This window comes from Nicrophorus vespilloides, unplaced genomic scaffold (assembly GCF_001412225.1).
Source record: "Nicrophorus vespilloides isolate i.1.1-1 unplaced genomic scaffold, Nicve_v1.0, whole genome shotgun sequence".
NCBI classification, from domain to species: Eukaryota; Metazoa; Arthropoda; class Insecta; order Coleoptera; family Silphidae; genus Nicrophorus; species Nicrophorus vespilloides.
Window position 1 is genome coordinate 601821 of NW_017099111.1, and position 18021 is coordinate 619841.

The 18021-nt window shown below is 26.7% G+C and overlaps 1 protein-coding gene across 10 annotated transcripts in view; it reads right to left on the reverse strand.

Annotated features, from left to right (window-relative positions):
• The window catches only part of LOC108564041, a 57133-nt gene that overhangs the window by 21908 nt on the left and 17204 nt on the right, over positions 1–18021 (reverse strand). For 4 of the 10 annotated variants that reach the window (XM_017922931.1, XM_017922929.1, XM_017922939.1 and 1 more), the window contains exons 1-2: positions 16412–16707; positions 1147–1233 (exon numbers count right to left, since the gene is read on the reverse strand). The exons of 3 other annotated variants lie outside the window; for them this stretch is intronic. In XM_017922931.1, the coding sequence (XP_017778420.1) occupies positions 1147–1233; positions 16412–16462 (138 nt within the window). In that variant the 5' untranslated portion in view covers positions 16463–16707. Of the gene's footprint in view, positions 1–1146; positions 1234–16411; positions 16709–18021 lie in introns of those variants that run through there. 3 more of the 10 variants (XM_017922930.1, XM_017922932.1, XM_017922934.1) reach the window with 3 other exon arrangements.

The window sequence follows — 18021 nt, forward strand, 5'->3', positions numbered from 1 at the left end:
TGGCTTTTAATTAGATTAGTTCGTTAGCGTTTGTAATTAATTTTCCTCCGTGTAATTTCATTTGATTGAACCGATTTACTAACGCAATACGTTTCGATACTGCAGTAATCAAATAACTCTATTAACACCATTATTAAAGCATAGGTTCATTAATTTGATCTTTAATTCTGTATTCATAGTGAATTGTAGAGAATTAAAAGTTTTTTTTAAATACTACATGAAATATTGAAACTTTAAAATCACTATTAATTTAAGAATTATTCCTGTTTTTTGTCAAAGTTCTTATATTTACAATTTATTCAGTAAGAATTAATGTGAAAAATCTAATAATAAGTATAAAATCACACATGTTTTCGATATTAAAAAGCTTAAAATAATAATTATAATATATTTTATATAATTAAATATTTGTTATTAAGTTTTTTTTACAAAATAATAATAAAATCGATTTTAATTGATGATAAAATCTATAAATAATAAGTATTAATCTGTGTTTGTTGTAAAAATTGCTAATTTGTAAAAAAAAATAACTTATTAAAACTTGTTATAATTGTAAATTATTATAAACAATTTTTTTCTATACAATCTATTCAAATAATAATACAAAAGTAAATTTTATTGTAAACATGATAATGTCACATACAAAGTGCTATTGACCGCAGTCTTTCCGCCTCAAATAACATTTTAGATTTTTTTACATAAAGCCATATTATGTTGGAAATGTTCTTCAGTTTTGTATTAAATAATGTTTAAAAATTGTGATATGTGATTATTGAATTTTTGTAATTGGAATAATTATCGATACAGGAATAATTTGATCATCTAGTAAAAACACGTTATTAGCGCTACGAAGTTGTTTCTTACATAAATTTCTGTTTTATATCCAACTAATAACAGAGCAAATTGGATTACATATTTGGTCATATCCTGTACGACTCCTATACTTTACTATACTTCATTATAAATTTTTACAAAGTACATGTTAGATTATTCGATTCATTATAATCTTACAAATAAATAATAAAAACAGAAACCACAAATTCGTTGCGTTAAAAAGTTGTTACAGAATTTCATGAAATTAAGCACCACATTAAACACTCAAAAAAGAAACGAATCTTAGTTCACACGGGGCTTTTAAATACATACCAATCGGTCTTCCCGATAAAAAGAGGCGCGCAAATAACCATGTAAGGAGGACGATGCTATACGGCCACACGCAGAAACGGTAATAGGCTGTAAGTCGTAAATAGTATTAAATTAAAATGGATTGCCCTTTTGGAGCTGCCGGTAACAGTAAATCCAGGATTTGCTCAATTATGCAATGCCGTTCGGATGTTAAAACCGCGGATTATGGCGACATGCCAAAGCGGTCGCCGGTTCAAAATACTCTTTCGTCTGTGTCCATGCCACAAACAACAACCAGAAAACCGAAACTTCTCTCTCCGCAAGAAGCGCCCAGTCCAATTCCGGTGCCTGCAAACACTTGGATCGCTTCCATCTATCTTTGGTGATTCCCTGAAGCCCGATACGGAACGAGACTGAATTCATTGTTTTTTCTCCATTCCAACAAACTGGAGAACCATATAGTATACCAAAGTTTTCGTTTAGTCTATTTTTATTTGAAACTTCGAATTTTATAATATAATGCACTCTGCGGTGACTTAAAATACATTTATATGAAACATGTATGCAGAAATATGCAAGCACATATAAACACATGATTTCTTGTATACCATAGAACAGTGTACGTTCGTGTGGACAAAGGATGGCGCATGTGCGCGTGTTTAAAAAAATAGTAAAAACATGCATTTATATTGGGATTCAATTTACATTTGCTTACGGAAATAAATCTGCACAAAATAAACATTAACTGAGCGTTACTGTATTTAAACTTTAGTTTCATATTACATTCCTCAAATGCAGTAATATTTCAAATGCAATATGTATGCAGATATAAGCACATGATTTCTTGTGTACGACAGAATACTTTACGTATGTGCGAACAAAGGATGGCACATAAAAAAAATAATAAAAACATGCATTTTTATTGCAATTCAACTTAAATTTGTTTACGGAAATTCATGTACACATGATACACTGAGCATTATTATAATTACAATTTGGTTTCATATTACATTCCTCAAACATAGTTTCTACTTCGATAATTAGGGAACACTTAACGTACTTTAAAAACATAATTAAAATATGTACGCAGGTGTAAATATTTGATACCAGATAACCAATAGAAAAGTGTACGTTCGTAGAAATATTCAATGCGTTCAAACGAATGGAGAAAAAAGTTTGTACTAAAAAAATATAAATATGTACAAAAAATACTGATTATGTATATAAGCTTAGTATACTACAAATGTGTATAAGCATTATGTATGTTAACTGAACACTGTTTTTAAATAAACATTATTTTTCACATAACGTTATTGAAATATTATATTTAGAATTATTTTCCTTTATTCACTTAATTAAATTTTCAATTTTACAAATATTTATTTTGTTTTATTACAAAAATAGTGAACATTTTAACATTACCTTTTTATATGAATAACCGTTGTCATTTGCTTTTTTTGTCATAATACTTTTATTGGAATAATATATTATTATTATATATTACAAATAAAAAATTGTACGTTCAAACGAATATATAGCACATTCATAAGATTAAGGAGAAATATGTGTATAAAAGGTATTTACATTCATACATCAAATAAATGTACTTATTTATATAAGTTAACTGAACGTTGAGTATAAATAAATTATGATTTTAAATTAAATTTTTAAAAGTCTTAACGAGCGTAATCCATTCCAAAATTTCCGGATCTTTTGTCGTATAGTGAAACAATTTTCCCCATATAAACTAATGTAATATACGATAATGCGTTCCATTTTCGAGTTTTTCGCAAAATGCTCGTTATGCGAGATTCCACTGTATATTAATACACTTTTCTCAGTTAAAATGATAAAATTATCAATTTCACAAATCTTTAAAAATATTATAATTTTAACATTGAATTTGCTTCTTGTGTCGTAAATATTGAAACATAATAAAAATAAGTATATGACACCCATGATTGATGAAAACGTGTACGTTTCTACAAACATAAACTGCGTTTTTACAAATAGATAAAAACCTTCATACCAATTTTAAATATATGTATTTATGTGGACAATAAATATAATTTTAACATTATATTATTCTATAGATGAGTATAATAAGAAAATAAAACAATTCTTAAAAAGTGTACGTTCGTATGAACATCGTTTACGTCCATGTAAAACTACAAACATGTGTGTACTAAATAAGTCGTTTGCATTTATATAAGAAATCAGTAATTAATGTACATTCATTTAACGTTCGAAAATTAACGTTTAAATTATGTACGTTAACTGAACGTTGACTATAAATAAACGTTGGTTTCAAATTACGTTGCTAAAACGCAGTTAATACGATATATTATATTCGCTAAGTTTAACGTTCAGGTCAAGACTTAAAACAGACATAAAAGCAGTCGTAAATCAAGATGTTCTCGCGCAGATAACGTCTCACATTTACATCCAAAATACAACTAAGGTTTTTAATAGTCGACCGGATTAAGCACGGACGTAGCTATAACCCAGTCACTTTAATACATAGATTACTAAGGTGTTCTTGTTTAACTTTGCAATGAGAGTTTTGTAAGCCTAGATAAATTAAGGTCGAAAGAAGGAAAAATAAATACGGAGCGAGGAAAGTACACACGGCGAGCACATGTTACTGACTATATAAGAGGACTTTAATGAGTTTATTAGCACCGTAATGGTCGTTCTTAAACTTGACTAAGACCATTCCTGAAGCGTTAATCAACGAAATCGTCACGTTCGCCTCGCATTCAGACCGAATTGTATCATGCATTTCGAGAATGGATAACAAATGATCAGCATCCAAGATTTATGACTCTTGATGAATGCTGGTATGCTAAACGCTTGATTGCAGGTAAGCTTTGATTAATACGCAATAGCGATGATAATAATAATAACAAGAGGGAAGTGATAATCATTCAAGACGTATAATTAAAGTGATATAAACTAATTTCAGTTTAATAATCGTAATCTTTAATATTAGCATACACTTATTTCAAAACTAGGTTAATTTACAAGGAAATATCAATATTATTTAACATTAATCGAAAATAAACACATTTTCGAATTTGCATAATTATATAGCATTTTCCTAAAATATAACTTTAGCGTTTTAATTATTGATAACTAAACAATTTGTGACATAAGTCATATACATGTTATACAGTACATAGAAAAATGCTACTTCAGTATAAAAATATTCAACTTAAACAATTTTTGTGTCAAAAAGTTATCGATTAAAGAGAACTTAAATAATTAAAGGAAACAATAAAATGTCTGTAAAGAAATGCAATTTCGTTTCAATTGTTTCTATTGAGATTATGTAATATTTTATTTATCAATTATGCACTGTGGATCAACCAATTGGATTATGAACATTAGACGTCTCAAAAATTAATTATAAAATATAATTGAAGAAATAATGGCAAAACCGATTACGTAATCGAGAACTTTAAAACCATTTAAAAAATAAAAAGTCATTTGACTGTATAGAGAAAATCTATGTATAAGAAATAATTATGTGTACTACTTTTTTAGAATTTATTAACAAATCTATATGTAAAATACAACATTTTTTTAAGGCCATTATGAGAATTGTGCGAAAATAGACATTATATAATAAGAAAATATAAAATACATTCTAAAATTACTTCTGATTTTACTATGTATGCAAATATACAGGAAAACTACCTTAGATTTAATCGTTGCAAATCATCACAAAATATAATTAACCAAATTTATTCACTTACACAGTATAACTAAACTATATCTAATGCAAATGCTAAAAATTTGTGTAAACGTATATTTTGATGCGCATGTATAAAACATGTTATCTATATATAAAACAAAAATTACACAAGTTTTTCTATTCTATTTTTAATGACTCACGTTAATTGAACGATTCAAGGGTCAAAGTTTAGCATACACAATAAATCACTTCAGCTCCAAAATATAACATTTTACTAAATATTTATTTGATTATAAAATTGTTGCAATTCTCAAAACAAACAAAAATATATTAACGGAATAATTTCAACATAATATACGTAGTACATACGTAGTAATAGTTTATTTATTAAGAAAATCTACGTCTTTTAAAATGCGTTTCTCATAACAACAAATATGATTTGAAAGTTAAATAAACTTTAAAAAATAATATACATCAGTAATTATTTATATAAAAATCTCTTATATTTGCAATTACTTAAGAATTTTAAATTTAGTTATCAAAATTATGTTGACTCTTTATTAATACACTCAAATACTCAATTTTTCGTTTATAAAACCTATTTTTATTTATGCTATCAAAATATATAAATTTCATTGTAATTTGTATTATTTTTAATGGAAATAATTTCTGAAATTTACTCCGTTTTTTAGTAACAAAAATGCAGAAATTATAATTGACTTTTTGCTGGATTTTATGTTTATTCTTACATATTTGGTTCGAACGCTTTTTATAGTTGTTCGATATTTTTATGTCCATAAGTTTATGGATCATAAGACTTAATTAAATACATCAGTTTACTTAATAAATCAAAATCTATAATTTTGTAAACAATTGAACAATAGTGATAAAAATAGTATTTGCAACTCCTTAAATCATAAATTTTTCGTACAATAAGTTTATTTGAAAAATAAATTGTGTAACTTTTAACATGAATATAAAGATCAATTGATAAAAGACTTTTCGTCCTTTTTTACTGAATTATTTTAATTATTTATATTCATGATTCTTATAATCAGTATATGAAAGATTTTCACAAATTAAAGAGATAATTCGATTTTGAAAATCTTTATTTTTATAAATTAATTTTATTTATTTTGAAGCAATTATTAATTGTAAAATATATAAGATTTTAAAGAAATCAATTACTTTAGTTGTTTATATTTGATTTATACAATTATATCCACTTCACATTTGTATCATAACAGAAAAATAGATTTTTGAAATATTTATTTTTTTAAATTATTTCAATTTATTTTCAGGAATTTGATTACTTTCATTATTTATATTTTATTTATCTAATTTTATCCAATATTTATTTTTAGCATTACATTATTAAAACTATGCAAGAAACCATTATCAAATCACAACTAATTCATGTTGTCATCACATAATCTCTCAAAAGAAAATAAATCGCTTCTGGAATTGAAAACACGGAACGCAATTCCACATCCTATAATTAGAAGCTATTTCCACTTGTATTTCACGCTTCTCATTTTATTGAATATTCCGAAACTGGAACTTCTCCCGCCTTCCCCATAACCCGCATTGTTTTCTGATGACGTATTGCGTAATCATGTAGGCCGTTATGGGATTTAAATGGGACTGTCTAGAACAGATTTATATTGACAGAAGCATTGTTTTTACCAGGAAATGCAGCACACAGTCTTCGGATATCTCGCATAACACTAGTTGCTGGACGTGCAGCAATTATTCCATCCATACACAATGCACCGCATTATCTGTTCTTGTGAAAACCAATTAAGCTATTCCATAATTACTTGGAATACGGCATTACATTGTAATGGCTCAATATGCTTTTCGTCGTAATTACGTTTTCTTTATATAAACTTAATTGATGAAACGCAGATATAAAGAAAACCACAATTAAATAAAGTTTTCAATCATTATGTAAATAATTGTTCAGTCATACATTGGTAAACGCTACCTCTTATAACGAAAAATGTTCCAATTTAAGGCCAACCTATCGATAATCATTCGACAAAATAAATTTAAAGTATTCACAAATATATAATTTATATTTCCATTGATACGACAATTTTTATTTGTTTTTTTTTAACATATTAACGAACTATTTTATTAAATTTTAAAATATTAGAAAAAATATTTGTTAATAAGAATACAATATTTTTTATTTAATAAAAATCGAAAATTGGAGATATGACAGACTGGTATATTTTTATTACAACTACAGTAATACATTACATATCACGAATTCCATCCAATTCTGGTTTGAAAATATGAAGAAAAAAAACTAAATTTTAATTGATAAAACTTACCTTTACCTCTTATAACGATTACATTAAAAAAATTCCAATTTAAGGCCAACCTATCGACAATCATCCAACAAAATAGAAATTAAATGAAATTATCAATTTGGCTCAATTAATAGTTTTTTGTCGATAAATAGAATGTTATAAATTTATTAAATACAGAATATCATGGGTTTTCAGAGGAAGATTTAGAAAACTTTCTTATCAACAAAGGCAAAGAGAATGAAGACAAAACTGAAGAAGTTCTTACGGAAGATAATTTAACTACCAAATATTTAAAAAGGTACTCATGATTTTGAAAGAAGTATAACTCTGAATTTCTTAAAGAAAATTTGAAAAAAGAACCAAATCTCATATTTGTAAATGTGATTTGATACTGACTGTTCATTTATTTTATATTGCTTTCTGTTGTTCTCAAAATAACGAATTTTCGCTTAACGAAGCAATACAATACATCTTATTCATTAATCGAATTATTTTTTCTTAAAGAAAACTAATAGAATTAAATCCAAAACTATTATGTTCAAAAATTGTAAAAAAACTTAATTTGCTTCTTTCTAAAATATTTCTTGTATAAATTGTCATGAAAAGTTATCAACCAGTATTTAAAGAAAAATATTCTGCTCAGATATTTTTAAATATACTTCTCAAGTCAGGCCCTTTGTAAGCCCTATCGGTGCTTGCAGCAATAGGGCCATCGTTTATCACAGACGGACAGTCAAATGAATGAGGTTCAGCATATAAACCTTCTGCCAAGTCGATGGACTATGTTAAAGATAGCAGCAGATTCACAGTGAAAGGAAATATAAACACAAAGAGTTATAAAGTGTCAAGTAAAATATTTGGAAGAAATATTTATATATTTTGAGTAAAGAATGAACTTACCAACTGTAGGTCAACTATAGATTTTTTATCCGTTGGGTCAATAACATACAATTTCTGTTACGTTTGCAGGTAAAAACAGTTAAGAGAAATATTTTATTATTATCACAAACATCATCAGCATTTAAAAAAATATACATTATGAATTAACTCGTAATACGATGCGAGAATTTCCATGCATCTTCGAATATAGAAACTGTTGTTTTATCCATTTAGTTAATTGCGTGAATGTATAAAAGAAGTTTCGTATAGCAAATCAAGTTTAAATTAACAGCTAAAAGATTTTGTTTTTTTTTTTTAATTTATCTATATGACATCGTCTTTGTATTTTTAATATTTCAACTTATTTATAATGAATTAAGTCGCATCGGTCCCGCACTATTTGAAATCTAATACTAATCGAGGACTTTAAAACCGCACAACAAGAGTCTCGATGTTTTTTATACATATAAAACAATTTTTTAAGATTTTATTGTATCAATTAACTAATTGGATATAATAAACTATAGCAATAAAATAATACAATTATAACACATTAATTATATAAAAAATCGAATATTATTCAAAGAAATTTACTACTAATAAAAAAATAAGGAAATCACTCAATAATTTATGAAGTATTGATACATTCAGGAAATTCATGCACCGAAGAAATTATTCCATAAATCCAGTTTTAATGGTAATCATGTAATTGTAAACCGCGAAATCATCAACATTATTATTACAAGGAAAGTGTAAAAAGAAATAATAAAATAAGTTCAGTTTGTATAAGCTAAGTAATTCACTTTCTAGCGTATAAATAAATTCTTACAATGCTTATGCAAGTTTGCGATTTGAATGGACAAGGAATAATTAAATACTCGGACGAAGTGTATCTCAAAAACGTATGCAAATGAAATGTCACTCACATTTACATCTGTTAATGCCATCCAATTATATTGGACGTTAATAACAGCTGCTTGATCTTCAATACGCCAACATAACGTTATGTTCTTAATGTATGTATGAAGCATGTCCCCAATTTCATCGTTTTTCTGTTTCACATGAAAATCATCAGTTTATAATTAAGTAGCACATAAAGATATAATAAATTAAAGTCATTTATGTTTAATATGACTTTTTAATAATCGTAATTGAGTCATTTAAATTCTTCATATTTTTTGTATTTATAGCTATTTACATTGTTTATTCATATTAACCTTTAACTACTCGCGCACTGAAATTTCTATGTACTACTCGCGCGGTGTATTTTATGAATTACGACAAGAAAAAACTTTTCATGTTAACTAATGCTTTTATATTAGATTCATAACTATTTGTAATACATTAATATAAAAAATAATATAATCATTTCTGAATCAAAATTGTCGTCATTGCGCTCTATATAAGCGTGAGTAGATGATGTATCAGCCTTGTCTGCTATTACACCAACATTGCAAAGCAAGAACGAACATGCATAAAAACAAATTCTTTGTGCTGTAGTCAACAATATTGTACCGGCATTTAGTAAACACTTTGGGTATAGGTTGATGTCATTTCTTAGAAAATTGGTGTACTTTTTACACCGGCGCGAGTAGTTAAAGGTTAATTAAGTTATATTAACTACCTTTTTTAACGTTTGTAAAAGAAATAATTTAATTATTTACAGATTTATTAAATTTATTTTGAAATTTATAAAATATTGGTCTTTACAAATAATATAATAGACAAATATTTGTTAATAAAAATAAAATCGAGAATTGTGGTCATGTATATTGCTGAGTGATATATTTTTATTACAAATACATCACATAGCACGGTTTCAATCAGTTCGGTTCAAATATTTAAAAAAAATGAGTACACAAAATTATTATTTTTTTATAAAAAATATATTTTTTTCGTTTATACTACTGTCTCTTTGTGTTGTTTATTTCTATTTTACTTAGTTCGTCGATTAGTCCGGTCTCAGAGATATCGGTTGAACCGGTTACCCGTACTATGCGAGTCATTGTTTTTTTTCTAAATATATTGTTTTTAAATATTTATTTCAATTTAGTTTAAATTAACTTAAAAAAACTCCGATTTTTTCTGTTTTAAAATAATATGTGTAAAAGTGTCAACTTTCAATTAAAGTGTTATTATATATAAATAAAACTATGTAGAAAAAAAAAACAAATGAAATATAACTGGAACACTCCGACTTTCGGAATAAATAGAGAATGAAATTGAGTGGAATACATAATACCCGTAAAAATAGACCGGTGGGCGGTATTTTCGGACGGCATATATCAACGTTGTAATTATTGGTGCACCGCATTTTTAGAATTATTTCGAAATACCGACACCCAATTCGAGCGTTTCCAACCGTTTCCGAGCGCTTCCAAATCATTTTCATATGTAGTTTATTGCCCCCATATGTTTTTATTTATATTTATATAGTAAGACCTCGTTTAACGGTTCCTCGATTAACGCTGATTCTTTGTAACAACATCTACTCTAACTCTTACTTTACCTATTTATTATATGTTTATGTGATTCCGTATAACATAGCTCCGTTTCTGTAAGTGCACGCCAATAACTAGCATAGTGCGTATTCGGAATCACTACAGTACGGTTTGAAATTTTCAGAACAAACTAAATTTTAAATAACAAAATAAAAATAAATTCTAAAACATTAGTACATACTATTATTTTGTATACATAGACGATCGGTTTATTCCTCTAGACTTTGATGTTACGAAAAAGTCTAGAGAGCCGCAATTGATAATATTTTTACTTGGGCAATGAATTATCCAATATATCCACTATAGGGTCCGCTGTGAGAGCAATTTCTCACGCGGGTTGCCGACCCCTGATATTATAGTACAATAATACCTCGTTCAGCGCTGCCTCGATTAACGCTAATTTGCTACAACGCAGTTTGCTGGAAACCTTAAAAAAACTCAGATTCAAATTATCACAGCATTTCATTGATTCGTATATAATACTATTATTCCCGAACACGTAGTGTGCTTCCCCAGAATCTATTCTTGTTTGAGATGAGCAGGATATTAAGGAGTTACTGTACCTTTCTGGTGATAGCTTTACCAACGACATCCTTCAAGAACTGGCAAAACAAGGAATTGAAGAACCCGAAAAAATGATTCTGAAGACGATGAACCAGTAGGAACTTACTACAGATTTTCTTAGAAAATGTTTAGAAACGATAACCGAAATCGTTGATCAAATTGTAGCGAGTGATCCAAATTTTCACAGGTGTGCTAAAGCAAGAAGTCTTGGGTGCGATCGCCTGCTACCAACATTTGTTTAATGAAAAAAAAAGCGACAAATTAATACACGATTTTATCAAACAAAAATCAAAAATATCAAAAGAGCCAGGACCTTCATCACAAAAATTAACTTAATCTTTCTGTCTGCAAATGTTTGTGTTATGTAAAACATATATTATAATGCAAATTACTATAAATACAATTTAAAATTAAAGAAAAATTTAATTTATTTTTGGTCGCGTGTTGCCGTTACCCTATTTGCTATGTGTTAAAATGACCTCCTATAACGCTGTTTCGCTAAGCGCTAAACGAGGTCTTACTGTATATGTGATGTTTACATTTATGAGATTTTAAAGTCCTCGATTAGTCCGGTTTCAAACAATTCGGTATATTGGAACCGATTACCCGAACTATGCAATGTATTTCTGTACATGTATATCTTCCACTTCATTTCTTTTTTAATAATTTATTTTCCATATTAAATTCCTATCTATTTAAAGCCGTTGTTGGCGTTGCGCAACTTCTCGATATTTACATAATTTATGCACTTATGTATTATTTATTTCCTCGGTCAAACGAGTTTCTGATATTTTAATTACAAAAATTTGCTGCTGCAACAAAAAAAATGCTGTAGAATGTGTATGGACAATTAATCGTATACAAGAACAAAAATTTAAAAAAAAAATAAGTGAACACTATAATGGATATGAAAGGTTTAAGAGGCCGTAGACCTAGATTTTCTTGAATAAATTCATTTTGGTTTCCTGTATTTGGAAATAAGTTTATTGCCATTACTATTTTTTTATCTATAATATAATGTAGTAATAGGAGCAATTTGCACGGATTACACAATAATTTGTATTGTGAATAAATGATTTTATTTATATTTTATGTTATTATTTTTTTTATATCGCTCTTTTCTTGAATAAAGAATATATAATTATACCATTTTTTATTCTTATACAAATATTCTTAAATACATTCATTTCAGTATTTTAAATTAAATCCATTTTCTTTAACAAAAGTATTTTTTTTTTCAAGGTTTTAGAACTATTTACTTTTGTCATTTGATCCATTTAATTTGCAATAGCAACTTTCATAATTATAATAGTTATAGCATTTACATTTTGTTAGTACATTAAGCTTTGTATCATGAATAAAATATAGATCTTGTAAATACTTATTTGAATTAATTGTTATTATTAATAATAAATCATTATTGGTTAATAATTTATTTCTCCAAAAAATATATTATTATTTTCATAGAATAGGTGTAAATTACCCCAAGTGAAGTAAACATGAAATTCTTTGGGTTAATTGAAAATATTTTTCAATTTTTTATTTTAAAAGATTTTTTTGCAGCATTGTTTAAAGTTTGCAACAACCTACCTTGTTCTTGCTTCAAAAGTCTAAATAAATTATAAACATTTTAAGATAATATTCTCAAAGTTCTCCTGACATAGAAAATATTCTATTGTATGTATTATTACTAAAATATTTGATATTGTTTATATCAGCACACAATTTCCTAAAAGTATATCTTATTTTTATACATAGTGAGTATTAAATAATAAAGTAAATCTGATTTATTTCTTTTTATTGTTATTATTTCTAATATGATATTAAAATATTATGATAAAATTATGATTTTTTTTTTAAATCATTGTTGTTTACAAAAATATATTAATTTACATTCATAGGCCATTTGTTAAATGAAATCAGCAGTAAAACATTTTCCTATTCATTTTTAGCACAGTTGGCTATATACCAAATATCTTTCTATAATAAATCACGTAATTTCTTGAACTTTGACTTTCTTATACCAACTATTGTTTTTTTCTTTCGACCATACATTCATCAAGAAAGCAACATACCATAACTACAATCTCATTGTCAGCAGTTTGGCTGTCGTCCAAGAGTTTTCCAATTTTCCTTCTACGATAAATTGCAAACTTCATGACTTGCCTTCAATAATATTTACTGTGTTTTCTGCACCATAATTTCAATAACAAATATATTTGATATATGGTATTAATACATTAAATCACAGCATTTATAATTTTTGCAACAAATTAGTATTATAATTATTTTTTAAATATATAATATTTTTTATAATTAGTTACTGATTATAATAACTTATTTATTAGCTGAATTTAAGGTAATTTTTATATTATTGAATTTATAGAAATATTTGTTTATGTTTTGATGACATTTTTTTTAAATTTTTGATCTAAAATAAATTAAAGTCGTTTCTTTTTCGTTTGATTTTTTTTAATGCATGTAAATATTTTATCAATTGGCAATGTTCCTAAAATTTTCACATCAAAATATAATGAATTTATTAGTGTTTCTATATTTATTTATAAGTTGAAATTAATTTGAAATAAATTGAAAAATAAAAATCTTTCTTTAAAAATGTTTATTTTTATTATTAAATTATTTATTGTTGTAAAATTTTTATTTATGCTACATAAGTTTATAATAATAATTTTCAAAACTCAGGAATATTAAAACAAAAAATATACGAAGTGAAGATGTAATAAGTATCCAAAGCACGGCACTTCAAAGCAAAGCGTACTCATTTCCACTTCAAATATTGAGGGAAACCGACTTCCTCTTAACTTGGAAATGTGGTGGGTGACTCATTATTTTTCGAACCCTTTCCAAATGAAATCTCATTGGGGGTTGAAACGATAACCACGAAAAAAGGGCGATAGGAAGCTGAAGGAAAAAAAGGAAAGAATATAGAACTTGATTACTTTTTCAGAACCTTTCCGTTCCAGAATTTAAATTGAAGCTGTAGAACGAAATACATTTACAAAAAAATAACATAGACGTTCGTGAGAAAACCCGCAGTATTACCGATTAAATTTATTCATGATTCACTTGTGTTTCTATTTTTACTTCCCCAAAAATTTACATGTAATTAATTATGTGAAGTATGTTAAACGGCCTGAAACAAAACATTTTTCAGAGTACTTAGATATTTAAATAACATGTCATGGATGACAGGAAAAATGTAAACAGAAAATATTGTTTAAGAATAATTTAGTCTAAAACTAAAAGTTTTTAAATTAATGAAATTAAATATAATTAAGCGCAAATTTTATTGTACAGTTAAAATATGAAGTTAAGATTAAAATGTGATCTGGAAATAGTATATTCAGTAATGTAAAAATAGAAGACTTTTTTATAGGAACAATAATTTTAATAGTGTTATTTAATTTTGATATATTTGCTTTTTTCAACAACATTTTTTTAACCAATTTTTCAAAAACTTTAGAAAAACACCAAATATTGAGACATCATTTGATACCCCAAACATAGTTAATTTGAGTGAAACTTTAGTAAATCTTGTAACTAAAATATGTGAAAAAAAGTATTATAAATTTTAATTTCAATAATTTATATTAATTGCAATATTTTTTTCTAGAATACTATAAAGGTTTTTGTACTACAAAAATAATTAATTAAATTTGCTCTTCTTAATTATAAATATCTGACATATAGCTGATTGTGTTAATAAAACATGCTTGGAAAATGAATCTTTTCTCATAGAATTGATTGAATGTGAATATTATTGGGGCAAAGACTGACTAATGTATAATCAATAATTGAAGCGTGATTCCTTGCGCATTGATATCGAATACTTCCGTAAAACAAATACACACCTACTTATTTATCCATGGAATCATAGGAAATGTATACTTCATATCATTTGGTATCAGTTTTATATCAGATGATATAAAACTATCCTGAAAATAATACTCAGTAGTGAAAAGGATTTCAAATAATAAATTGCATGCAATTTGCAATATTATCACCTTAAGTTGTATACACATACTGTTGACAAATGATGTATTCGCATGGGAGAAATTCTGAAAGTTGTTACACCAACCATTTAAACTGCACACATATTTCATCCAAATTATTCTTTTATGTCTTGTATTTCTCAAAATAATGTGAAGAAGTAATTATTTGCTAAAAATGGTTAAAAATTGTAAAATAAAAATTATTAAGAAATTTCATAATTTGTATTTATTGGATAATAGTACAAAATCAATTGTAATAAAAATAGTTGAAGAATGTAGAATACGTTACTAACAATTGTAGCAATAAAATCATTAAATAATATACAGTTTATACAGTAAATTATTTTTTCTCTTTATGATTATATAACTATTTTTTTTAGTATTTATGATTTTTAACTGTTTCAACAATTATTATTAATAGATATGTATTAGAAAACATATCTAAATCAATAATAAAAATAAAATAATTAAATATAATTAAATAAAAGTGATACTATTAAAAGAAAAAACTTTTCTTTTAATTTAAAATAATGTATTAAAAAAACAGAAGTTTATTATTAAATAATTATTATTTTAAACAGTTAGAAACTAATTGATTATTATAATAAAAATAATAGAATAATCGTTATAAAGGAACTAAGCCAAAAAATTAAATCAAATAAATCGAAAATGGTGGCTGTTGTAACTAATAAAGTAAATGTTAACAAATGTATGCTTGTTTTCATATTACTTGAAGATTATTGTTCTTTTTTTTTCATTGTAAAACAAACAATAATGTTTAATTTGGAAGTAAAATTATTTATAATATAATTATTATACTTCATGAATTATTATACTCAATGAAAATAGTATTTTAAACAAAGACTATAACATTTTTATTCGCAAAATGAAACATTCCAGATGTAATATTCAAATTAAATTAATCAAAGATGGTGGCAAATTTCAATGTGTTTTTATAATGTAGCTAATAAAGCTGATGTTAAATAAACGTTTATTATTTATGCTCGATTTAATATTGCTTGAACACGATTACCATTTTTTATTTTCCATTTAAAAGTAATAATTGTAAAGAAACCGAAATGACATGCAATACGCTAGGAATCAATGTTGCTGCTTTCTACAGTTCGAAGAAATCGAAATTGCAGCAAGGTGCTCGATATGTTCGCTATTAGCAATACAAAATTGAATCAGAAAATTCATCTATAATTATCATATTATGTATGTAATAATAATAACAAAGTGGAAGCGATCCTTTCACTTGATTGCATGCCGCAAAGCGAGGGAAGACAGGTACGAGGAAGATGTTTGAATTACCCTGAGATCAGGTGGACACTCGTCCATCAGCAGGTTGCTGTAATTGTCCATCTTGCGAACAGGAGGACGCTTGAACAGTTTCTTTAGCCACTTCACCTTGATACCGTTTTTAGCACATCCACAGAATCCTCGAACGTTACACGACCACGGCTACCTCTTCTATCTATCCACCACCTTCTGATATAAATAGATCGAATGCATACGACGCGCGTTTTTCCAACAAAAAAAAAATGAAAAACTATTCAGTTTCCACACATGCACGTATACGCACTGCTGCGATTCCAAAGTATTGTCCCGAATAGATTACTCAGTTACACACGGTCGCGTGTGGACGAGGGGGGTTATGAGAAAGAGAGAAGAGCGTCGCATCGATCGGCGTCTCTGCGGCGTCGCGACGCCATGCGCTCTAACACTTGCGTCCTACAAAATGCATATTATTTTCATTTCAGGATCAATTAACGGCGGGGCATCCCCCTTGACTCTTCAGTCTCTTCCTCCGCATCAGCATCCCTCCCGATCGATTATGGTTTAGGTTGGATATACAGATCAGAATTGTGAGAGATGTGGAAAAGAGTTTTTGGACGGATTGAAGGTTGGAAGGATGGTAGAGGATAGTACAAGTAGCCTCTTTCGCCCACCTGACTGACTTCTCTTCGCGTGATGCTGATGGGATTGTAACCGTACTTTTCGAAAGTACTCGGATACCATCTGCACATGATCGATGGATCTTCCACTTACTTAATCCAAACCTAACAGCTATATAAAACACATGAACATTCTTCGCGACGACACTTCCCGCGTGTAAATAGCTTTTACTTCCTTCTTTGCAATTTACAAGTTTAGAATACAATATTTTCTACTTGTTCTCTACACACATAATACATTTCTATTAACACGTGGTTATATTTATAATAACTTACATATAAACAAATGCACTTATTTACAAGCATAAATAAATTATGAAGTTGTAACATTGACATTGATTAAAATATTCGGAAATGTATACAGAGAACTAAAATAATTGCTTTTAACTCAGTAAACAAATTTTTACATTAACATCTATATTGTATATAAAAATATTATGCAATATTAGATATAAAACCAATAACCACAACAATTTCAATATTATATATTAACATTTATCAAAAAAAAACTTAATAAATATTTATTTTTATCAATCATAATCATATGTTTATTCTTAATATTTCTTGTTATTATGTAATGTTACAAGAATAATTGTCGAATTATTTCTTAACTTTATTTACCAATATTTTGTCTTGAAATTATAATTAAAAAAATCAAATTCTATATAATTCTATATAATATTACTGTTTCAAAGAAAATAATAAAGAAACAATATTAATGGATAATAGTTTTTAAATAAAAAAATCTTATATTAATATTTATTTATATTATTTAACTTCCGTAATGTTTCAATGACCTTTTTCAATAAACTCATCTCTAAACAGTAGTACAAATAAGTTATGAAGTCTTTAACTTTTTAATAAATGTCAATGGTAATACACGTTTTACATAGCTTCAAAGAAAATATTGTCAGTTTGTTAATGTCAACCTATTGTTTACATACATATGCATATACACACTCAAAA